Source organism: Chamaea fasciata, unplaced genomic scaffold (assembly GCF_029207755.1).
Source record: "Chamaea fasciata isolate MVZ Bird 193981 ecotype frontalis unplaced genomic scaffold, bChaFas1.0.hap1 SCAF_10, whole genome shotgun sequence".
In the NCBI taxonomy this organism is placed as follows: Eukaryota; Metazoa; Chordata; class Aves; order Passeriformes; family Sylviidae; genus Chamaea; species Chamaea fasciata.
Window position 1 is genome coordinate 26977137 of NW_027094095.1, and position 25294 is coordinate 27002430.

The window sequence follows — 25294 nt, forward strand, 5'->3', positions numbered from 1 at the left end:
ATGATCATCATGCCTAACTTAAAATCTTGTTTTAATTATCAGGACTTCAGAAACTACCAGTACACACTGCCTGTGGTCCAAGGTTTAGTGGTTGATATGGAAGTCAGAAAAACCAGCATCAAAATACCTAGCAACAGATATAATGAGGTAACGCTTATAATACATACATTTGTGTACAGTTTCTTTGTGATTGGAGTACCTGGGATCTAGAGGAACTTGTATTCTGTTCACTACCACTAAGGAAAAAATGCCTCAAAAGCAAATAGTAACTGTGTGATGCACACAGCTTTTGGAAGTGAATGAGCCTGGCTTCACAGGAAGAATGCAGTTCAATTTAGTATTAACTAAACTCTTAAACTCTTTTTCTTCAGGTTTTTGAACTCTTTACATAAAGTATCATATGTTTGATTTGAGCAAGTAAGTTGACAAACTTTACACTCGAGGTAAACTAGGAAAAAAAATTGCATTAGTTTTTCTCATTTGTGTTGTGTGTTCCCACTCAAAGCATTTCGTAGTATTTGTTGGATTGCTGATTATTTTATGTAAAAGTTCCGTCAACATGAAAATTTTATACTTGATTTCTGGTGTGAGAAAATCAGTCAGCATCTGTAGGAGTTAGTGCTGCTAACTAGAGAAAGCTGGGGGAGGAGGTATTTGAACAGTAATGAAAGGGAACAGTGGAGAAGGGGATTGATTTCGTGTTCTGTCTGAAGAGAAGGGGGTAACTTGGTAGTTTGAAACCTGTCAGAGCTGGAGTGAGAGCAAACCTCCTGAGCAGAGTGGTATTTGTAAAAATTCTTGAAAGAGCAGAGCAGAATGCAGCTTTATCTCAAGAGGGAATTTCCCTGCAAGAAGCATTTGAGTAAAAAAAGTGAGGAAAAAAAAATTGAAAAAGAAATGTTCTTTTATGAAGTTTGAAAAAGATGAAATTGATGAAGATAAAGGGTCTGTTAAAAGGTGTTTTAATTTTTGATGCAGTTGTGCCAGAACAGAAGAGGTCAGTGAGGTTTGAATGAATTCAGTCTGGAATGGCACAGACAATGCAGTTCAGTGTCAGCTGTGCCTGGTGTTTGCAAGGTCTCGGCTTCACTGGTACCAGACAGGGACTTAGCAGGACTGAGAGGGAATTCCTGAGTCAGGGACGTAGCAAAACCTCTGCGTTGTGCTTGGGTTCTCTTCCCGGTGTCATGCAAGGATTCAACTTTTTAAATGGAGAAATTGTTACTTATTTAACATTGTTCATAGCTTATGATTCTTTTGAAAAGTTGTATTAATAGGAATTTTTCATGAGTTTACTTTGAATTAAGAGTCACTGATTCACAGAATATTCTGAGTTGGAAGGGACCCACGAGGATCATCAAGTCCAACTCTTAATGGCTCATACAGGGATCAAACCCCTGACCTTGGTGTTACCATCACCCTCCTCTAACCAACTGGGCCAGTCTCAAGATGAATTAAGTACTAAGACCTTTACTTTTATTTAATTAGAAAGGACTGTTACTCAGATGTTTTCACTATCTAAAAAGTGAAAAATTAATTTGAAATCTCATGTGTGTATTAAATGGGGAGAATTCCACCTGTGATTAATGAATTACACATGAATATATAGTTTTTCTATTAAATACATACTTTTGTCTTCAAAATTATTTAAATTTTCTTAAGCTTAGAGGTCCCTAATTGCCTGCTTAGTCCCTCAGCAAAGATGACTGTAATTTCTTAATCAGTTGCCTTCTAAGGAAGCACAGTTGCCACATCCAGTTGTTTCTTGTGCTGAAGGCAACTGCTGGGCTCCACAAATGTGGCTGCTGTGGAGCTAAAATCCAGTTTCTGGAGCATGACACGATCAACTGGATAATGAAAGACACAGTTGTCTGATGCAAAATCCTAATTAAGTTTCCTCCCCAAACATTACACCTGTGCTCATTTGTCAATAGCGAGCATCAGTTAATGTTCCTGACACTGTAATTAGGGTTTTACGTGGAACTGAGAGAGACAAATGTGTTGTGTGTAGCCTGCATGCTTATCAGCTCCAGGAAGCAGAGGTGGGAGTGTGAGTGCTGTTAGGAGATGTCAAATAATTCCGCATTTTTCTGGGTTTTCACTGCGGGGGGATTTGTGTCATTTAATTTGACTTATTTTATTTTAAGCAAACATGTCATTTTCGTGTTTGAAAAAAATTCCAGAGTTGGGTGACTCCCTCAGTTTTCCTTTGGATCAAAAATCACTGAGTCTTGAGCCCCCACAAAGAGGAATAGTGGAGAAAAGAAACTATATAATCTACCAAGGGTATTTAGTCAAGGCGTGTAACTCGGTGTGCCTTAGATAATAGTCAGCAGAACTGAAGGGCAAATGTGTCACAGACTTTTTTGGATGCTTTCTGGAGGCCTCATTTGCCAGGAAAGCAAATTTGGATGTTTTTTAAAAGTCTTAAATTGGGAACATTGATCCCAGTTTCACCGGCTGATGCAGGTGAAGCAGAGATGCTTCACCGAAGCTTTGGTGTCTGGTTGTGGCAGAACAGGAAGAAATGGCCCCAGTCTGAGAGCCCACGTGGCACTGAACTGTGGAGGGGCGTTCATGATTTGGGTCATTAACAGCTGTAGGTGTGTAAACAAGTCAAGTATTTCCTCCCAGGGTTTTTCTCATGGTTTTTCCCCCCCGTGTGTATTTTTAAAACCAGGTAGAGGTAACAGCTTTTGCAACTTCTGTAGCTCAGCTATCCCTTATACCATTTACCTTAATTGCACAAAAGATGGCACTTTAAAGCATCCAGGCAGTTAAAGACCTGAACCCTCTTCTCAAAAGCAGTTCATGGTTCTGAGTGCTAAAACCTGACATGGAATATGAGAACTTGAGAAGCTTCTGATTAAACCACTCCAAGAAGCACCTATTTATGGAAGTGCTTGATGAACTGGGTGGAAATGCTAAAGGTTTGTGTTTGCAGATGATGAAAGCCATGAACAAATCCAACGAGCACGTGCTGGCAGGGGGAGCGTGTTTCAACGAGAAGGCAGACTCGCATCTGGTGTGTGTGCAGAACGACGACGGCAACTACCAGACACAGGCCATCAGCATCCACAACCAGCCCAGGAAAGGTGAGGGGAGCCCTGGCTCTGCTGCTCTGCACGGCTGCTTGGCCCCTGTGTTGCTGCCCCAGCTCTGTGGGGCTTTGTGAATTGGCTGCAGCTGGATTTGGCTGGGTTTCACCCAGTTTTTGTTAGAGAAAATCAGTCTGACCACTGGTGTCCCTGACTGGGCAGCTCTGTGCTGGAACTGGCTTAGGCAACACGTCTCCATTAATAGTGAGAGCTGGCTTTGGCGTTACTGGATGTGCAGGTGAGGTGGTGGTTGCCTGTGCTTCACCTACACTATGTGAAAGAAAGACTAGATTGAGCAGGACAGAAAGTTAAATAGGAATAACCAACCACAGCAGCATTGTAATAATGCATTTTCAAGAAACTTCTCATTTTCACCTTAATTAGACCATCTAATTTCCAGGGTATATTTTTGTTACAGTAGGCTGAAAGGCTGCAGCAGCTGTGTGCTGAGAATTTAAATGTGGGTTTGGGGACATTTCTGGCAAAGACATTTATACAATCTCCAAATGAGAACAAAACAGGCTGAGCTGGATGTTTTGCAAGTATCACTGGTGACTCCAGCAAGTGTACTGGTGTGGAATGTCACTTGGGACTGATGGTCTTGTCTGACTTCTGTTAACTTCACCTATGGGACAAGAAGAGGGATTTCCAGCAGGAATTTCATGATGCTTAGTAGTCATTGAAGATAATTTCACTTTAAGGCAGGTGGCTTTGAGCTGTGGCCTTGCCAGTGGGTTGGTGTTACAGCATGATCCATAAACAGCTCACTTAGAGTCTGCCACCTGTGTGGGAACATTTAGGGAGTTAATTGTGTACGTGGTTAGCCAGAATTAGTAATTCTGAAACTCAGAGGTATGTAGGGCATGGAGAGGGAGAGTGATAAAGTACAGGCATTCATTAACTTAGACAAAAACTGTTGTCCAGTTTAGAAAATAACGGGATGATCATTTGCCGTTGCATATCCAAGCTTATGATGTGCAATACAGGCACCATAATTCCAAGCAGCATTTGTCCTGATTCAGGGTAATCACCTCTCTGGCTGACTGAGCTGATACCTGATTCTTGGGTGAGGCATTGCTTTGACGAAAGCCTCACTAAATCTCTCCTGTTGTTGCTGTTGCAGTGACTGGTGCCAGCTTCTTTGTGTTCAGTGGAGCTTTAAAATCCTCTTCAGGCTACCTTGCCAAATCCAGTATAGTGGAAGGTAAGAACTGAACTGCTTGCTTAAAACACACTTCTCTCTTTGCCCAGCTCAGCTCTGCAGCTAGCAGGGATCTCTCTGCTCCTATGCCTTGGGCCATGGAGTCTTGCTGTTGGGTCAGCTTTATCCTACTCCTTAGCAAAAACCACCCTGCTCCCTTTAACAAGGAGGAATTAGTGCAGATGCTGCAAAACAGGGTCACAAGAAAATGAGGGTGAGATATGAAATACTTGGCTTGGGAGCCTGTGATCGATTCACTGGTTTGGGCTGAGTGAGGAAATTGTGAGCCCAAGAAATACAGAATGTGTAATCCACCAACCAGCAGAGGAAACCCTGCTCAACTTCCTCTGCTGCCAAATAGCTCTGCAGTGTGCAAGGGTATGAGTGTGCATTGTTTATGTGCTTGTACGTGGGCAGATGAGAACATGACAGGTTGAGGGCACTGAGCTGGTCCCTCTCAGATTTGGTTTGTTGTATCACAGGAAGAGCTGCCACGGGGGTACTCCAGCTGGAAGCTGTTGGTGCCTGCTAGCTGAGCTGCACAGCTGTGCATTCAGGTCCCTGCAGCTGTGACAGTGCAGGCAGGAGTGGTGTAGCAGTGCTCCTGCCCTGGGTGGTGAAGGATGCCCACGTGAGCAGTCAGTCGGCAGAGCCCCAGGGGTGAGCAGGAGCTCCTGGTGCTGCACCAGCTCCAGGCTTGCAGCCCTGAGTGTGGTCCCTGGGCTGGCAGGCAGCCCACTGCCAGCAGAGCATGCAGGTCACTGTGCCATTTCCTGTGTCTAATGGGTGGTTAGGGAAAGACAGAGGCACAGGGGGACTCAGTCTCTACGTGGGGAATTGTTCCACTCCTGTTACTTTTGCCATAACTGAGATTGACCCAAAGCGGTGCTGGGTTAATTGGCTGGACTGGATGATCTTGGAGGTCTTTTCAGCCTTAATTCTGTGAATCCAAATTCTGTATCTTTGCCACTGTCAGGCAAGCACTGACCTCTCAAGCACTGCCACTGCTGCTTCCAGAGCAGCAGAGGAGACAGCTCAACGGAGTGGTGTCACCTGGGGTTTCTGAGGGTGGCCTAGGGCAGGTGTCAGGTTGTGAGGCAGACTAACAATGGGGACTTTGCTGCAGCTGACTTCACCAGGGAGCTGCCCTTCTCTTACTGTTGTGTTTTCTCTCGTCAGCACTCAGCAGGTTTGCATTTTAGGAATGTGAGAGTTCAGAAATGGGCTTATGGAGAACTGCTGTGCTGAACGTGAACATTTAACCTCTGTTGCAAACAGGGGAAGGATGTTTATCTTTTTCTACATAGGCTCTGTTTGGCATGGCTTGTCTTGGCTTATGAGGATTTCTTGGTTCCCCAGATGGAGTGATGGTCCAGATAACTGCTGAGAACATGGACTCTTTGAGACAGGCCTTGAGAGAGATGAAAGACTTCACCATCACCTGTGGCAAAGTAGATGCTGAAGACCCTCAGGAACACGTTCACATTCAGTGGGTAGAAGATGATAAAAACTTTAATAAGGGGTAAGTAGAGGAGCAGTCACTTGATATTGGTGCCTGTTGAAAATTTTAATTGATCTTGTAAGGCACATGAGTCCTCAAATCAATAGGAATTAAAAGTCTGCACCTCTTGTGTGATAAGATGCAATTAATTGTAATGAAAATGGAATTGAGATACCAGAGCTTTGGGGCATCAATTTAGAAGATTGGCAATGCTATGGATTTTTTTGGCATTGCCAGTATCCAGTTACTGGAAATCACTAATCTGTCTCCAGCTCTCAGTGCTGAACCCTGCACAGTGTGGTCAGTTTGCTCTGTTGGTGCTTAGTTTGCATTAAGTAGAGCTGGACACAAAATTGCTGAACATCAACAGTATCTTTGGACACTTGAAAGTTAAGCCAAAAGGAAGGTTGTTAGGATTTGGCAGCTGAAGTATTTGTGGCAGTGAAGTGCTGTTGTGATGGATTCCGTATTTCAGGACTCAGCACCTAGAAAGGAGGATACTTCTGTAGTTTCAGGCTCTCCAGATCTATCTTAGGTTCTGCAATCAAGTCCTGGGCTGTGTAAGTTGTGTTTCAGGTATTGCTGGCCTACACTGAGTTTACAAATGAGCAGAAATCCAACCTGTATGAAAAGCCTCGTTACTCTGTCAGAACCTTACAGGATCTCAGCTCTGCTGCAAAGCTCTGTTGAAAACCTTCAGGAAGGTCCTTCCTGCACCTCCATTGTGCATGGGACCCCTTCCAGGAACTGCCCTCTGATTCCAAGGCCATTCTCTTCTGCAGAGGGCTCAGTCAAGCTCAGGTCTTGAGCTGAGTCAGAGCTCACCTTCCTCCCTCCCTTTTGCAGCGTTGTGAGCCCTATTGATGGCAAATCCATGGAATCTATAACCAGCGTGAAGATATTCCACGGCTCCGAGTACAAGGCCAACGGGAAGGTCATCCGGTGGACAGAGGTGGGTGTGTCAGCCCGGCACTGGGGCCAGGGCTGTGTCCAGCTGCTCCCCCAGTCACCACAGGAAAGCAGCACAAGCTTCCCCACGAGCCTGTGGTGCCCTTCCTGCCTGCACAGGGTGGGATCCTGCAGGATAAAACATCCTCCACTGAGGCAGCCACAGCTCGAGCTGCACCAGTCGCTGCTGCTCACATCAGGGTGTTCAGCATGGGGGGAACCACAGCAACACTTGCTGCGTCACACTCAGGAACAGTTGGTTTCATTTGCCTTTGTGTTAAAAGCTGCCTTTCTACATGGAGACAAATCTTAATATAAGGTGTTTTTTAGAAATGTTATTTTGAGTCACTTTCTCTAAAATGCATGTTGAAGTGCTGTGGCATACATCCCTCAGAAACTGCTTGCATGGCTGATGCTGCCTGTGACTCTGCCAGTACACAAATGCTGATGTCAAAATATTTCTTCAAGTGTTTCACTTCGCCTGCTGAGGAGGAATCAAGTTCTTTACTCTGCAGCTTGGCTCTCATGTGCCCTTTTTTGCCAGGTCACTTGGGCTAAACAGAAACAAGTTCAGTGACAAAAATGGCAGAGATCTTTGGGATGGTATTAAAAGTGTAATTTTTCTGTTTAAAAGCAGGTTTTTATTAAAACCATGTGCCAAACATAGTGAATTTCCATAGCAATGCTTTTGACCAGATCTGAGAGGTTTCAGAGGACTATTTAAATTTAAATATTCCTTCTCAAGTTTTATTTTTTCCTCCCTAAGGTGACTTGTCTTCAGGGGTTTTTGCTGGGCTTCCCTGAACAGTTACTTCTGAAGTCTTCATTTGTAAAAGTTTAAATGACATCCAGCCTGAATTTTCTAGAAATGCCGAGTTTTATGTCTTGTGTTGACTCTTCCCTTCAGGTGTTTTTTCTGGAAAACGATGAGCAACACAGTGGTCTGAGTGACCCAGCTGATCACAGCAGACTGACTGAAAATGTGGCAAAAGCTTTCTGTCTGGCTCTGTGTCCTCACCTGAAACTGCTGAAGGAAGATGGGATGACTAAGCTGGGTCTGCGTGTGACACTGGACTCGGATCAAGTAAGTCTTCAATGGTTTGGGTTTAACTGGGGAGTTGTTCTCTTGTTCATTCCCCAGAATGGGAATAAAGCACTTTAACCAGGAGAATGCTGAAGTACCGGTATCAGATGCTAATCAGGTGGTGCTGGCTGCTGTTTGGTGTTTTGGGACATCTGTTACAGCCAATGCCCAGCCTGAATTAATGTAGGCTTGACCCCTGAATTAATGTAGGCAGCACCTGCTCTGTGCTCAGAGAAGACTCTTAACTGGCCCTTTTGCCAGCAATTACTGCTGTGTGAGGATCCTGCTCATCCCAAGGAGCTGCTTTGAAAAAACAGGAGAAAAAAGAGGCTCCTTTTGCTCAGGCAGCCACTGGGAACACCAAGAAGCACAAAGACAAGTGGAAGAGCAGCTTTAGTGCCTGCTTGGTCCAGTTGGAGTTCCCGACTTCCCTGGGAGATGCCACAGCTCCTCCTCCCTTCTTGCCCCCTGACTCACAGCCTCGTGTCCTGTTCTTAAAACACTCTTTGTATTTTTTAGGTTGGTTATCAAGCTGGGAGCAATGGACAGCTGCTGCCCCCTCAATACATGAATGACCTGGACAGTGCCTTAGTGCCAGTGATTCATGGAGGGGCCTGTCAGTTGAGTGAGGGGCCAGTCATAATGGAGCTCATCTTTTATATTCTGGAAAACATCTCATAAGAGGACTTCATTTTCTGTTCAGACCTGTTCCAGCAGCAGTTGTATCTGAATCATTTGCACTTTAAAACTGGAAAATTAAGCTTTTGTTAACACTATTGGGGAAGGGGGGGGAGGGGGGCGGGACAGTTGTTCCATAATTCTAAATCTTCTATGCATTGTCAACAACCAGAGGATCAGGGCAGCTTCTATACTACAACATGGCTATGCTATCCTTGCAGCTATTCCACTTCTGTTACTGTTTAGAAAAATGCTCATGTTTAAAGACTTACAGTTGTGTACTCTCAATGCTCAAAGGGTGCGAAGATCACTGGGGCGTAAATAAAAAGTGAAATTCCAACCTTGTACTGTCTGTAGATGGACATGTAAGAAACAATCAAGACCTCCATTCTGACCTCATTCTAATGCCATTTGTGGTTATTCTGTAGACATTAAAAAGTAACGTTTACATTATTTTGACCAGATTATTGGTTGAAATATGCTTGGAGAAGCCCTTGAGAGATAGGGAAAGATTCCCTAGCCATAACCCTGTTTGTCTGTGCATCCAGAGGAGCAGGACAGGCATCTCTGAAAGTTACTGAACTGCAGTTGTGTATGTGTAATAGGCTAGTTTCCTTTTCTCCTCTATTTACCACAAAAGTCCGTCACTTGGGCCCGTTTCTGTGATCTCCCACAACAACTCTGCTATTCTGTACTTTGTTTACAAACTTGTCTGAGGCAGAGGAAAGATCAGCCCTCAAGTGCAGTTCCATCTTGTTCCTTGTCCCCAGTAGGTCCTGCTTTTTAGAGGCAAGTCCCACCCAGGGCAGCTCTGTCCCCTCCCTGCTGTTCGCCGTAGTGTAACGCCAGTGTCATGTAACCCAAGCCAGCTTGCACTTCTTATTGCAGCCCCGTGTCCAAGCTTACCTGTGATACCAGTGTAGAGTGGCTGTTCCTGCATGTTCTGCTGAAAAAGGCTTTGTGGTCAGTTCTGAACACGTGCACTCGGCCCAGTGCTCTTGGTCTCACCTGAGAGGGCTTTGGTAAGGAAAGCAGCTGCTCGTGTCTGCCAGGGCATTAGGGAGCTGGAATTGAGCATCAGCCAGAGGAAATGTGGTTCCATGTTCTTACTGTCTCCATGGAAAGCTGCTAACCAGTGGCAAGAGCTGTAAGCAGGAGAAGGGGTTTGATTTGTTTAGCCAGTCATGCAGAGCAGCTCTTTGAATCCTTCCCAGGAAGAGGGGTGAAGGTTTCTCCTCCTGTCTAGAACTGATTAATTTGGGAAGAGAGGTGCTAATTTATGGTGCAGATTTGTGGTGTCAGACATTCCCTGTTGCCGTCGGTTCTGGGGGAAGCAGCGGGGCCTGGCTGGGCTGAGCTGTGACACAGTAACACCAGTGGCCTTGCAAAGGGAAAAGGAAGTGCTAGGCCACTGGGAGACTGAGGCTCTGGTTTTCAAACAAATCAAAACCATTGGCTGGGCAAGGGAAAGGTGACTGCACAGAGTGACACATTTTATGGAAAGGCAGCTCAGAGTCTGCACAGAGTGCACTTGGGAATAAATGGCTGCTGCTTTTCAAAAAACAAAGTATGACAAATTCAATGTTCCAAATCACAGCTGGCAGCACCCAGCCCTGGGAGAAGACAGGCCAGGGAACTGGGGCCAACTCCACAAAAAGCTAGCCAGCAAGAGGGAGCACTTTAAAGGGTGCCAGATCCAAGTGAAGCCTTACCTCTGGCATTTGGGAGAGGGTGGATGACTTAAAGCACCTCACTTAGTGGTTCCTGCTGGCCAAAGCAGGAGCTGCGACCCAGCTCCTGCTCCTGCCTGTGCAGCCCAGCTGCACTGAGGCCACCTGATCCCCCTCTGCACCCTGGTTCTGCACACTCTGGGACACAGCTTGGCATGACACGGTGTAGGCACGGTTCCACAGCTGGAAGAGCATTCCAGAAACTCAGTAATAATCTTCCTCCTAGAGCCTGCACTCCAGCTTTGCCACAGCAGCAGCTTTCCAGTTACTTTAGTTGCATTGTTATGCTTAATAATGCAGTAGAAGAGGTGAAAAATGTTTATCTTCTCTTCCTTTGCCCCAGAAGTCTTTTGGGTTTGAATTCTGTTTGTGCAAAACACTATCAACTGGTGACTGACATGTCTGCTTCAACCATAGCCTTTGAAATGACCTTAATTACCATGTTGTTAAGAAATGAGTACTTGTTTAGAAAAAAATTGTACTTTTAAAATTCAGTTAGTTAACACTGCAAAAAACTGCATATTATATTTTTATTTTCAACATGTAGTTTTGTATATTAAATTTATTGAAATTAAAAACTAAACACTGTATTGTCTTCATCTGCTCAGGAAGACAGAGGCAGAGCTGCCTGACCTGTCTGAACTCTGTTCTGTCTCCCAACCTGCCCATCCCTGGCACAGGCACATCCTCCCCTTGGAGATCCCTGGTTCCTGTTAGCTCACAGAGATTTAAAAACACAAACAGATTTAGTACCCTTTCTTGTATGCTGCTGATCAAAAAGCATTCCTGAAAATAAGTCATGATCCAGTTTTCTTAAAGGACAAAGTATGACTATTTTCCCCATCACCTGGAAGAACTGTAAAAGCCTATTTTTGTAAAAATACAAGGAACATTTGGGAAGCAGCAGAGTCTAGTGTACTTTTTTCTTTCTTTTTTAAATTAAAGCCCCAACACCATCAAGGATGAAGGCACAGTACCATTCTGCGCTGGACGAGCAGTGCAGCAAGCACGGCACACAACTGGGGGCCAGAACAAAAACAGATCTGTAAACACCAACCTGGGGCCTTTCCTTCAGAAACAGACAGCCCTTGGTGCCAAAGGCATGCACAGAAGAGGGACTGGCACCCCTGAACTGCTGCCTGAGAGCTCTCCTCTGGTTTAGGAAACAAAAAAGACCCCAACCCAAATAGGCCTGGATAGGAGAGAACAGAAAAAGCAGTAGCAGACTGTTCACTGAACCACGCCAGCTGCTCAGACACTTGGGAATAGGAATTCTGGTAAAGGTCTTACCTGGGACTCAACTGAAAAAGCTCTGGCACTGCCTCAGGGAATTTTTAAGGGGCCAAACCCTTCTCACAGCACTCTGCATAGTTAATGTAACATTCGTCCTGGTGCTACATCAGTAGTCCCACATTAAGGCAATTCTGTCTATTTTGGGTAGAGCCGGTCCCAAGCCCTGCAGCAGCACATTCCCAGAGCCTCCCGTTTGCCTTGGAGTTATTAATAAGCACTATGGCTGTTATCAAAATAGACATTAGGTTCAGTAGTGCATTCATTTAACATCTTTGGTGCTTGCAGCTTAGCAGCATCTTCCTGCCTTCGCTCAGCCCACGACTTCCATTCCAACATTCCCATGGATCTGGGGAAAACAAACAAACCCATCAGAATTCCTTGCTGCAGGATGGAACAGATGTTCAGAGTTCAAGGTGACATTATATGGAAAATGCTGACACCAAGGTTCTGGATGGTCAACAAGAAAAATCAATGGAGCAAAATTATTAAGCTCCAGTGATGGAAAGTGCTTGGGCAGGAGGCCAAGTTGTTATTTCAGGTATGACCATCAAATGTGTCCCTCAGCCTGACTGGAGCTCACAGGACCTCCTGACCTCCTTGGCTGGGAGGAAACCACTAAAACAGGCCCTTTGATACCCAAATGGCGACTCCTGTATTAAATGAGACTTCAGTCTCTACAGTCCGACACCATTTGCCACACCTTTGCTTCCAAACAGGTGACATCACTCTGAAGCTGATGAATAGTTGCTTAACTGCCATTTATAAATGTAAAGTGAAACCATATGCTAGGGAAAAGGGAGCACAGAGGCTTCAGGAGATCAAGGAGAGTAAGATGGATTACTTATCACTTACTTTCTAAATAATATTCTTAGTAAAGGTGATCCCAGGAGCTGTCCCTGTATTTCAAATGACTTATCTCCAAGATGCTGCTTCACAAACTAATCAGAGATTCTGTAACCTCATTTATGAAATGAGTTCAACTCCCCACCACAAATATAAAGAGGAATGCTACTGAAGCCAGAGCTGTGTAATTAGGTCAATGCCAACAAAAGGCATTATTCAAGCAGAGTTTCTCTGTAGCCCTGTCAATCCTGCCCCAGACCACCTGTGGATGCAGCGTTCGTACCTCAGACAGAACTAGCGTTCAAGGACCAGCCAATTTTCCGTAACTGTTTGAAGATCTTGACCACTGAGGGGCTCCCTGAGTCTCACTTTTACCTCCAGTTTCCCTCCAGTGGGCTTTCTGCCGTCAAAAATCTGAAATAACCACAAAAAGAAGTGCAGTTGGGACAAACAGGGATTATCACGTTAAACTATAGAGCCTCAGGCAACCGTGACTGCATTTGCCCATGGCCCCAGGGTGACAGAGATCCCTGCAGGTGACTGCAGTGCTGGGAGTGTCACAGCCAAGCACTTCCTCAGACTGGAACTCAGCAGAGCAGGTCCCCCACAACCCAGGCAGGTTATCAAATTGCTTAATACAAAACTCAACTGCACTCACATGCTGTGAGTAATCCAAATAATCATTTCCCCTTTGGGTTTAAATACTAAGAAGAAGAACAAACCTCATCCCAAAAACGTACCTCGATGATCTCTCTAACTTCACATTCTGATTCCAGCTTATCCAGCTTCAAGTGTGCTGTCCCCACGTGTTTGTCACTTCTGAAAAAGGACCTGTGCCAAAGAAGTGAAGGGTAAGGATTGCCAGAACATTACAGAGAAAACAAGCCCGGAGGCCATCACCATTTGCTCCATCCCCACATCCTGAGAGGGCTGGTCAGGACATGCTCCTGGAACCCTGCACACCACGGTGCCAGAGGCAAACCCTTAAAAACCAGACTACAAGGGACAAGATAAGAAAGTACTCATTTGTTAATTATTCTTTTGCAACCAAGGTAAAGATGAGGACAGCAGTGAAGAAAAACGATCAACTAAATCAGCACTTGGAGGGGCAGCAGCTTTTGTCCCTGCCCAGGGTGACCGGGAAGGAGGTCCCAGTGGCCAGGACGGGGCCATCCTCTCCTTGGGGCTGTTTAACAGAACAGGCTGAAGGAATTCTCAAGGAAGTTGCATCTGCCAGCAAAACAAACATTTCACAGGCACCTGCTGCTTTTGGCAAACTACTTTTAGGAAAAACTCACATGAATCATTCTGTTTCATCTCAATAAATCCAAACAATTTCAGTAAATAAGAACATTTCAGCCATTGTTTTGATTCACCTACATACTGGTAGTTTTAGGAGTCAAAAATTGTAATTTTAGAATTTCCAGTCTGCTGGAGTTAAACACAGAAGCGTTTTTATCCCGCGAGGAAAACAAAACAACTTCTTGCTGTCGCTTTTGCTGAAGAGTTTGATCAGCAACAGGTCAATCCTGACCTGAACAGAGACAGGGGTTGCAATGTTACAATCCTTATCTAGACAAACTCCTCCAAAAAGCAACAGCCAAGACTAAACCACCCGAATTGCACAGAACTGTTCAGCTCAAAGCACAGCATTTCTTTGCCTGCATCCAAGCATCTCCCTGAACCAGGGATTAAAGGTTTGATAAACAACTAAACTCTAGAGTTGAGATAAAGAAGATAACACAGCAGGTGTGGCCAAATTTTCTTGGAAATTTTCCAAGATTTCAGGAGCTTCTTTTCTTACCCACTCTGTTTCAGAAAAAACAGGCAACCAAACCAAAACATAAAAACCCCATCCCTCACAACCCCAAAACACCCACCCTGCTTCCTATTATCATTAAGAGATACTAAGATATTATTAAGCAAGACCTGGCATATGCAATGGAAACTCAAAGACTGTTAATGGAGCCTCATGATCACATCATTGGTGCAGGAGGGGACTGAGACTCCCCATCAGAGGGGCCACAGCAGACTCACAGAATCATTTAGGGAAGTTCAGAATTTCTCAGCTCACATGTTGGAATACTTCCTTCACTTCACAAGCACCTTGAAGTGAAGGATTATGTAACTGTACTGCAGCATGTGGGACACTTTGCTCATAAACTTCAGAGAATCAGCAATTCTTGCTGAATTTTTTAAAGCATTTTTTGATTTTATAACTCAAGAAACAATAAAGACTGGGTCATCCCTGCTTAGTTCCAGGGGATTGCTGTGAAGACTGAGGACTTGCTCTAGGCTGTGGCTTCAGAAACAGCTCTGGAGAAATCCCCTTTCATCTTCAGAAGCTTTTAGGAGAGGCTCAAGAAGAAACTTTTCCTTTGGAAAAATACATTGCTGGGTTTTTACCTGAAAGTGCTGTTAAACTGAAGTTTAATATATGTGACCTGAAACAAGTGTCCTTTGCCCACTGAGCAAAAATAATTCCTGGGAGATGGTCAAAGAGCTATCAGGGACCCCAAAGCTACAACGTCCACAAAAGCACTTCTGAAAGTATTATTCATTTGTAGTCTTAGAAAAGACAGGGAGCAGACAGTCTTTAGAAAAGAGCCTGGATCACTTCATCCTCTCTCCTGACGAGATAGCTGGGAAAAGGTGATAAAAACCCCATCTTAAACAAATGCAAACACTTCACAGCTCTGTGCAAAAAAAAGACAGGGGATCTTGAACACAGAGCAGTGGAGCAGTCAGAACTGACAGAAAAAGAGTAAGAAAATCAACTTTTGCTTCAACAAAGATGCCAGTGTATGATCTGGAGTAAAACATTGGCGCTTGAGGTCCCAAACAGACACCTGCAACTTGAAAATCATCTCAGAAAACCTATGGATGACTTCTGCATGGCCCAGTAACAGCAACAAGGAATAGCAACAAGAGCCACCAGACAAAAATCAGGTTATCTGGTACCCCGTCACAGCCTTGGATCACAACCAAGGCAGGGAATACAGGCCACTCCCGTTCTGAATAACTCAGTTATGAGCCTGGACTGAGGATGATTTCCCTGAACTATCACTTGTGAACATTCATCCTGTGATCCTGCTCTCTGAGGTGAGGGGCGTCTGTCTCTCTGAAGGCAGCTGCCAGCGGTGCTCAGGAAGTATTGCAAGATCCAATGAATGAAAGTACAAAAATACAACTCTAGTTCTGCCATTATCTGTCACCTGCTGTGCTGCTGTTCGTATTTTGCTGCCACTTTATTATTCTACAGAGTTATTCCACAGAATATTTAAATTTTCTAGTCCTGATGACTGAAACCAAACTGGGTAAGAATACAAACAAACTGAAGTAAATCACTGCTTTCTCAGTCTCACCAACTCCTTTTAACACACTAATCCTCAGCTGATCTGAACCAACTTCACTGAATCTGTCCCTTTCTTCACCCCCACAGGGGAAGCTACAGAGCTCAGGCACATTCTGAAAGCTCTCAGACACGAGTACCAGACAACTCTTTAGTGCTGGCTTAGAGATTGCGCTTCATAAACTTCAGCTCCAACACTCTTTCCAGCTGTTAGGAGAAGCAACCTGTGGACTCACCCTTTGTGAAACACCTCAAATTTAATTCCTTTGGAGCGAATTGCGCGTCGGAAGCCTCGGTGGTTCCGGTTGATGTTCAGCTTGAACAGCTGGTTGTACTCTGCAAGTGGAACAAAGGGGAAGGAAAGAAAGCTGGGAGTCAAATGGTGGGCAGTGTTCCACTCCATGACACTCCTCAGAGCTCTTTCATCTCAGTTTGCCCCGCATGTGAGACACTTCACAGCCACAGAACTCCTCCTCAGGAGGGTCTTTCAGTCAGTCACTGGGACACTGTGTCCCTGTGCCACAGTTCATGTCACCCTCACCCTACAGGGACAGAAACCAAACTGCAGGAACACCAAGCCACTGTGAGCTGACAGCAAGGTACTGGAGGGATAAAACTAGAGAGTTTAGGTCTTTCAGCAAGTAAAGGGTGTTTGTGGCTAAGATAGAAGGTACAAAATATTAAAGAAAAAGCAGAGTAAGGCTGGAATGACTGGGAAGGGATGTTTTGGATAATGTAATTAGTAGCGGTTTAATTCATGACATGATAGCTACCACCAGTATTGGGATGAGGGGGAAGAAATGGCCAATGCAACTGGACTTCACCACCCCACAAACCCTTTCCTAAGAAAGAAGGAAAAAGGTGGTAGGGGGAGGATCTCTGGCCTGGTTCACAATCTGACACCAGACTGTATTGTCCAGGAATTCCCAAGGTGCAACATTTTTCCTGCTGTCCCAGAAAAAAAGGACTCACCTGGACAATTGTTATTGTTAATGACAGGTGTTTTACTCTTTTGAGGTTGTTCCTACCAAAAAAAGAGACAGACATTACATAAAACTGTCAGGTATTGTTTGAAAACAGACTAGTGACCATTTTTATTGCCAGCTCTATTTTATGACTATAGCAGAACTGTAAGGTTTTAGGGGTTATCTAAATAAGAAGAGTCATGGTATATTCAAGACTAAAATACTTGGATTTCACTGTGGTAACAAGGATAATACTGGAGAAAAAATAAGCCCAAACATTACATTAAATATGAGAGCCATAGATAATCTACACAGTCACAGTCAATTCAATCCAATCATCATAAAGTTACTGACTGGGGCTGCTGAACTCCATGACAAACCGTGCACCTTCCACGACACAGTAATTCTGTTCCTCCTGCATTAGCTGGAATAATGAGCTACACACGGAATTCATCACAAATCATTCAGGGAATTGGCCTACTATTATTTTCCCTGACAATCAATCTGCCACCAAAATGAATTAACTTTTAACCTGAAGTGGAGTACAAACTAAATCTCTGGGGAATGAACAAGGACAGTGTGGCCTAATTATTGCAGCTACTTTGCAAAACTGATTTCAGCTATAAAGGAGAAAGGTGGTATATTTATTTGACTGTTGGCTATGGAGTAGAGATCTGGTTTTTCTTTAAACAAAGGAAAATAGATTAAAAGGAACTATGCTGATTCTTACTCATTCCCCAGAAAATTATTCATACAGACCAGTTCTGGTTTCAGCCACCCTAACTGAGTTACTCCTTCATTAAGGCCTCATATCACTCAAAGCTGAACACAAACCTGGTCTGAGCATCACCAATTTCCAAGATTTATTGGGAGGTAGAAGCCTAGGCTCTGCACACTCCCAGGGCTAAGCCTCAGTCCTGCAGGAGCAAGGTCTGGTTTTGCCCTACATACAGAACAGCAAAGCCCCAGGACTCTTACTGACAGTAAGAGACCAGTCAGTCCCTCCTCAGAAGCCCTTCTAGCTCTAAGATTTGAGTATTTTTTAGGCCAGAGACTGCTTTTAAAGGTGAGAGGAACAGGATGACACTGGGGAATTCCAAGGAAAGAAGTAATACATATGTGTATACATATTTTTATATACATACACATACATACATGCACATACACACAAGTGTTAATCAGTAAGGGCAAGAAACTTGCGTGGTCCAAGTCCTTTCTCCATATTTATATATATTTGCTAATTAAATCACCATTTATTTGACGACAAAGATTAACTCTTTCAATCCATTTCTACAATTGTTACAGAGGCTCAAATGCAATGCCTTTAAAAGCTTGATTTTTTTAACCCAAGAGGACTTAGGGAGATCACATCTAAGGTGGCCCTTGGCAACAACTTTGTGTGCCCTGGTGTTTGGTGTGTTTGTACCCCTGAAAGAAATGAACTTTGACACGTATTGCCGACATTGGAAAGAGCCTGATTGTGCCTTCAGGGGGAAGAGGTGGGCACAGCTTAGCACTGGGAGTGCTGCTGACACAGAACCTGCCAAGGGTAAGGGTGGAGAGCATCGAGAGAAAGGTGCAAAGCTCAAACCTGCAGCCAACACGCTCAGCAGTTCTGTTTCTCAGAAAAATAAATCTGCTTTAATGTAGATCCAAGCAGGGTGTCTACAAGTGTTCCCCTTTCCCTGGAGCCCTCACAAGCTCGTGCAGTGGCAGGGGAGACAGACTGAGGGGCAGAAGAGGCACAACACACTCACCGCACTCGGGTACTGAAATTCAAACTTCACAAACGCATCCAAATCTCTTGGTGACACACCTGGGTGAGACAACAACCAGCCAATCCCAACAGCCAGTACAGACACTGTCATTGCATCTGTCATGCTGTCATGTTGAGCAGGATTCTCAAGAGCACCCAACTGTTTTACAGTAGGACTCGTGACCTGCCCCTTGACAACTGAAAAACCCATCCATCAAACCAAAATCCACGGAAAGCTGGCATCCAAAGGAAAACACCTGGGGTTTTTTATGCTGTTAGTCCTACGACAGTTTGGCACAGATGGTTTACAAGCTCCCAGGAACAAGAGGCTAAAAGCAGTAACACTGGCAGGAGCAAACCCTGTCTACTGAAGGGTCAAAATACAACTCGTGGGCAGGCACTGGTAACAAAACAGGAGACAAAAATGAAACCTTAACTGTGACCCAGCTATGAGTGAACCCAGGAAAATTTAAAGTTCTCTCTGTCCAGACAGAACCCACATCCTCTTTATTCACCTGTCTGCTTTTTTAAAAATACTGTTTAAAGGTTTTGAGGGGGCATGAGCCCAAAAGGTGGGTACTTTGTTTTAATGAGTGCTGGCTCCTAAAGTGGCCTTCAAGATAGAGAAACTTTATTCCCCATTACTTTTCTTACCCACTCAAGAGGAAAAAAGCCCATGTGCCCTTTTGAGTACACACCTGGTGGGGCTGGTAAGTTTATCCCTCTGACAACAAGAAGGTGCATTTCTGTGCTGTTGAGATCAGAAAATATCCTGTGAAAACAGAAAGACATTCTGAAAAAAGCACATTCATGCCACCATCAGCTGATCCACTGCCAGACCAGGATGCCATGGCTATTTGTCAGAGCTTTTTCAACAGTGCACTCCTACAGAGATCATCTCCACAAAATACAGCAGAGCAAGGCAAGAGCACAAACAGAGCTAAAAATATCTCTGAGGCCAGGAACAAAGCCCAGGAGGCAAGAGGATTGAAGGAAAAACACAGAGGAAGGAGGAATGGCTGAAGTAACAGAATATAAGAGGGGAAGCTGGAGGCATTCTGAAAACAAAAGAATCAGCAAGATAATTTAGAGAACAACTTCTCTGTATTTAAGTTGTTGAGAGTATCCTTTCAGGAATGCTGAGCCTAATCCTGGATGCCACCCAAGTTTGCCAAAGCCCAGAATTCCCTAAACAAGGGCAAAAGACCAGGAAAGTCATTCCAGCCTGCCTGAGAAATCCTTTTGTTTTTCTTCACCTTATCATTTTAAAGGTTCTTTCCTCAAAGTGATGGCTTGGAGGATCCATTCCTTGTGCTCGTGCAAGCTGTAGGATCTCCATATCCTTTTTACAACCTTGGGCCAGTTTCTCAAACCTGTAAAAAAAGGAAAAAACAATCAGTAAAAAAACCACACGTGCTGGAAATCAAACAGAGCACAGAGTAACCCCCAGCCAGAGCTGAGAGCAATGTGGAGATGCAGGAACCACAGTCCCAACCCTTCCACACAAGGATAAACTTACCAACTCAAACCCCAACATCTTTAGTGAGTCAGGCAGACTCAACCTCAAATAACTGCTTTGGGGGATGATTGAGAGCAGGAACTGGGTCTTACCGAGTTGTTTCCGCTACGTTTCCCAGATGCATGAACTGCTTGGAGTACTGCAAACACCTCTGTCAACACAAACAAAACCAAACAGATTCACTCAGTGATCCTCACGCACAGCTTCATGACTGGCAGAGTTTTCTGAGGTTGATGATAACCTAATTTAAGAAAAACCAGGCATTTTCCCAAGTCACTCAAGGACATTCACCACCCCCTTCCTCAAGTCCAACACACAGCATTTGTTTGAGCTGTTCTCCCTATTACTTTTTAATTACCTGATTTGTAGATATGAGGTTCACCTTAGGGCTAGTCTTAATATTCAGGTGCTATTTTCAAACTGGAGTGCTCATATTTAACACTGATAATTTGCTAGTCCCAACCCTTCAAGCACACCCTCTGGCTTCAACTAGCCATAGAATCCAGCTCTGAAAATTCTCCATTTTAGGACACTCAATATCAAAAGTATTTTAAAAGAAAAAAAAAAAAAAAGGCCCCACTGGAGCAATGATGGGATTATAACATTAATAAACTCCAGAGAAATGTACAAAAGAAACTCAAACATTTCTAAAAAATATAAAATGGTCACCTCATGTTGGTCCTTCAGCAATTTTACAAGCTGTGCATAAACTTCATCTGCCTTCTGTGACAGCCTGACATCTTCATGGTGTACGAAGATGAAATCACCCTCATCATCTGTAGGAGGTGATGGCAGCTGCCACACAAGAACATCACATTTCAGAGCCTTTATAAGGAAAAGTAAGCACTTAGATGTCCAAGAATATGGAACAAGCAGCTTATTAACAGTCCTACTAACCTTGGAAATATCAACAGTTTTGCCAGATTTTGCCTGCTCAATCTTTAGGTCAAGGCCCTTTGCTGTTCTGAGATACGTCTTCGCCTGTTCGAGGTTGTTTTCCCTCTTTGCTTTGATGGCTGCCTTCAGGTACTGCTTCTTCCTGTTCTCCAGAAATTCCAGCTGTTCCCTAACTGAAAAACAGTTGTACAGGAACATTCACTCATCTTACAGCCAGGAAAAGATCAGTGAAAGTACAGATGTCAAATCGGGACATTTCTGTACTGCACTCAACTGTTTCTTGGGCACTTTCAATTTCAAACATTAAAAAAAGAAACAAGCTACTTGCTAGAACAGCATCCTTCATCAAAAAAACCTCCCAGCACTTCACAAGTATCACAAGAGTTATTACAGCCCCTAATTTGCAGGCCTGAGATAGACTCCAGCACAGCTGATTGGTCCACGGGAGAAGCTGAATCCAAACTTTCAGCTCTCCATGTTAACTTCTAAAAACCAGCAAATATCATGAGCATCCTCTGGAGTAATTTCCTTCCTCTCTCCTGATGTAGCAGAAAAGAACCCACATGAACCAACGTGCAGGCCCACACAGACATATTACCTCTGCTTCTTTGTAATCCCTTGTTCTCTTAGTTTCTTATTAATGCTTGAGTCTCTTCTTTCCTTGCCAAAACAGTAAGGACAACCACACCAGTAAGATTCCTTTACATTATACCAGGTCAGTGCATTAGTCAGCCAGGCAGTTCTACTTCATCCTGAGGGAACTACCCAGGGCTGAAGAGAAGGAGAACGGGATAACAGCCAAGGCATCAGCAAGAGCCTGAGCACTGCTTGTGTGTGCCCAAACCACACTGTGAGGTGGTGGCTGTCCCTTACTATCCGTACGGTTCACCTTGTACACACAACTGCTCAGTGATCTCAGCAAGGCAAGAGCAGAGATTGATGAAGCCCTGCCTGCACTGCCAGCCTGAGATCCTTGGGTGAAGCACCAGGCAGAGATCTCTGTCTGATGGAGGGAGCTCCATTAGATCAATGAATAATTCACACTGGCAATCTGTCCCCTTTAATTAGAGTGTATGGAGAGTTCAGCTGTGAGCAGAGTTAAACATTATGAATCGATACACTTGTTACATCAAAATTAATTAAAAACCTAATCAGCCTTATAATTATACATGCTGTCTCTGTGAAATAAAGCTGCATGGCTGGTGTGGGTCTGCCCTCCAGCACACACATACTGAGGCTCCTGTCAGAGGAAATCTATGACACACATTGACAGGCTCACACCTAAATCAGAATGATAAAGTCTTCACCAAACTAGAGCAAACAACTTGCAAGTGGAGCACTGGGAATGGTGATCCTTTCACTTACCAGCTGGAGGGAGATCCATTGACTCTGCCTTGTCCAGGGTGGAGGGTGATGCCGCTCGTTTCAGGTGCTCAGGAGAGCTCTCCTGAGCCGCAGCACATGGAACTGGAGTTGGCTTAACAACCTGAGTTGGCTTCTTGGCAACTGGGGCCTGGGGCAAAGGCTCATTCTAGCAAAACAAAAAGAATTGCATAATAAATGCATTAAATCTATTCTAGGGTTGAGGACAGCATCTCAAGTATCAACAACCATGGTTATCACTGTATCAGCCTTTGGGTATCCCTTTTGAGGGCAGCACTGCATTCCAGACAGCAAATTTTAACTTCTGGAGGTTTATGAGCCATGTCAGACCAGCGGGCAGCTGACCTATGCAAGTCATAGATGGAATAAAAGGAATGTTCAACAAGGCGGTGATTTTTAAAAAAGCAAAGGCATGCAGAAAATCATCCAGGAATTCTCTCCATTAAAAGCTACTCCAGTTGAAGGCACAATCAATCAGCAGCCAAATCCAGAGAGAGACAGAAATCAAACCAAAGTCTAAATGCTGGTGCAGCCTGACAAAAAGCAGTAAGTGTTGAACATCCTGGGGAAGAACAAACATAGGAAGCTACTGGGATGCAGGATAAAAGTGCAGACTTAAGTACTTTAGAGCAATGTGAAGAAGTGGTGAGGATCTGAAGTGTTTGCATTGAAAGTAATATCTACATATAAGACAGCTATGAAAGAGCCAAACCCTGCACTCACAGGCTCTGTAGGTACTGACTGTAATAACATCTCATCTCTCTCCCCTACTCTATAAAGGAAACTGAAATTACTACTGAGATCCTGTACTCCTCAGACTTTTGGGAAATGTGTTTCACCACAGTACCCTTACCTGGAAATCCAATGGCCTCACCTCTGCATGCCACAAGAGATGACAACTGAACTTTTACACATCCTACCAGGCAACACTAACCTCCTCCTCTTCATCATTCTCCTCCATGTTTGCCAGTTTGCTGGCACTCTCCAGGACAGCAGCGATTGTGCTGCCACCATCTGTTGCTGCAACACCAGGAAGAGGGGGAAATCCTGTGAAGGAAAGGAACACAGAAGAGAGAGTTGCATAAGCCCTACGGTATGTCTTCCATGGATTACTTGTTTACTTTAAAGCTGTTTCTATCCAAATACCTATTATCTAATGTATTTTAGAGTTCAGTCTAACTAGACTGAGGCCAAGGCCAAAAAGCCTTGTTAAATCAGATCTGAGTTGGTGGGCTTAAGATCAGATTTCTCACAGATACCCAGCTTAAGTGGATGATAGTAAAATGATGCAGTAACTGAGCATTTTCCAAGGTGAGCAACTGGCAGCCAGCCGAGCAATCTCACAACCTCAAGATTTCAGTAGTAGGGATGCCCCCAGAACCAGCAGAGAACTGAGTCTCATTTTCCCCCCCTCACTGCTGCCTCATTTCAGCAGGCACATAGCCCAGCAGAAAATCAATGCTACCCCCAGAGTAATAAACAATCCACTGCTGACAGCTGGGTAACACACTCTGCTGAAAAGGTACTGCAATGCAGAGGTAGCAAACTAAGGCGGAATCAGAGGAGTTAAATGAGAAGTGTATGAAGAATAATAATGCTCTTCATTGTTTTGTTATCCTCTTAAGGATGGGAGGAAGGCTTGATGATGGAAGATAAACTCACTGCCACATGACCAGTTTAGTGTCAGCTTCAGAGAACAGAGACCCAGAGCCATTACTATAAAATGTCTGGTAAGAACTTTTCTCATTTAATATATAACAAGTATTCTTGCTGCCAGTCTCATGAGAAGTGCTAAGAAACAGTGACTAAATTGCTTCTAAACCTAGAGATGGCTGCTACAGCACAAATTCGAGGTACTCAGGCAGGCAGAACAGAGAATCCTGTGCTGCTGCCCTGTGTGAGATTTGATCCATTGCTCAGCAGCATTTCTGTTTCCAGGGAGTCCAAGGCTGGTACTTGTCACCAGCCAGATGCCATGAAGGGCACTGCCACCCCAGGATAATTCCCTGGTGGTTTCAGTGACTGCCTGATAACTGTCTTCAATGTAAATCACGTGGCCTCTGAATGACGGCTGAAAACCACACAGCTGATGTGCAAGGACACTGAGCAGTTCCCCGTATTTCCAGAGGTACAAATATGGAGTACCTCACTCCTGCAGAAACTGGTATTTACCAAGAAAGGGATCACATTCTGCAAAAAGGGATGCTAAACTGCCTTTCAGGGACAGCTTCAAAGCAGGAAACCTTCAAAACCACACATGACCTGTCAGAGCTGGCAGTGCCTCCTCTACCACCACTGCAGTGCTTGCCATTGTCACATCTGACTGTGACAAAAACACCACAAGGTCCATCTCTATCCTCTAACTTGAAAAACCCTGCTTTGCAGTGCCGAGTGTATCCAGAAGAACACATCAGGCCCAAGATAAAAGGAAAGATGTTTCCTAGGGGAGAAATGGTATCATGCAAATGACAGGCAGAGCATTCACAGATGACCTTGCCCAAACTTTTCCAGACACAGCACTGAGTGTTCTGAAGAAGAACAAACAGGATACAGCATCTCAAGAAACAGGCTCAGCTGCTGCCTCTGCTACTGCCTCAGTGTGACCACGGGCATGATTTGCTTCATCTCTGCTGACTTTTACCAGCAAGGAGAGCTGCAATGCTGATTTGATGTCACAAGGTACTACAAGGAGATATATTATTTAGGTATCAAATTCTGAGGCTCCTGATAGGAATCAGCAGAATGGGGGACATCAGGAAAATTTTTTCACTTTTAAAAATCTCTTTCCAGCAAAACTAAGAAGGCAATATAACCCAAATTTAGTCTTTCCTCTAGGAGGGCTGACACAGAGGATAGACAAGTTACATTTTTAGCACCTGCCTATGGTGAAGTTGTTGTGATGCCCTGCACTTTTCAAATAGTGCCAGTTTTAAGTTCCCATATGCAGGAATATTCACTAGTGTCAGCGTTTGAGAGAATATTAATAAAAAATTTCACAATACCATCAAACAGCAAGGCCAGCTACTCACTGAGAAAAAGGAGGAGC

The 25294-nt window shown here is 44.3% G+C and overlaps 2 protein-coding genes across 6 annotated transcripts in view; one reads left to right on the forward strand and one right to left on the reverse strand.

The window, feature by feature from the left end:
* ZFYVE9 (zinc finger FYVE-type containing 9) overlaps positions 1–8616 on the forward strand; it is a 56209-nt gene extending 47593 nt beyond the window's left edge. For all 3 annotated transcript variants that reach the window (XM_066192820.1, XM_066192822.1, XM_066192819.1), the window contains 7 exons: positions 43–147; positions 2945–3095; positions 4222–4302; positions 5659–5821; positions 6647–6752; positions 7656–7832; positions 8352–8616. In XM_066192820.1, coding sequence (XP_066048917.1) covers positions 43–147; positions 2945–3095; positions 4222–4302; positions 5659–5821; positions 6647–6752; positions 7656–7832; positions 8352–8513 — 945 coding nt within the window. In that variant the 3' untranslated portion in view covers positions 8514–8616. The remainder of the gene's footprint in view (positions 1–42; positions 148–2944; positions 3096–4221; positions 4303–5658; positions 5822–6646; positions 6753–7655; positions 7833–8351) is intronic.
* A 2140-nt stretch (positions 8617–10756) lies between these two features.
* Positions 10757–25294, reverse strand: part of CC2D1B (coiled-coil and C2 domain containing 1B) — a 28095-nt gene continuing 13557 nt past the window's right edge. For all 3 annotated transcript variants that reach the window (XM_066192823.1, XM_066192824.1, XM_066192825.1), the window contains 13 exons: positions 23183–23295; positions 22231–22396; positions 20866–21038; positions 20638–20763; positions 20061–20119; positions 19706–19822; positions 19148–19221; positions 18451–18509; positions 16701–16752; positions 15965–16064; positions 13117–13207; positions 12660–12790; positions 10757–11879 (listed from right to left, as the gene is read on the reverse strand). In XM_066192823.1, coding sequence (XP_066048920.1) covers positions 12671–12790; positions 13117–13207; positions 15965–16064; positions 16701–16752; positions 18451–18509; positions 19148–19221; positions 19706–19822; positions 20061–20119; positions 20638–20763; positions 20866–21038; positions 22231–22396; positions 23183–23295 — 1250 coding nt within the window. In that variant the 3' untranslated portion in view covers positions 10757–11879; positions 12660–12670. The remainder of the gene's footprint in view (positions 11880–12659; positions 12791–13116; positions 13208–15964; positions 16065–16700; positions 16753–18450; positions 18510–19147; positions 19222–19705; positions 19823–20060; positions 20120–20637; positions 20764–20865; positions 21039–22230; positions 22397–23182; positions 23296–25294) is intronic.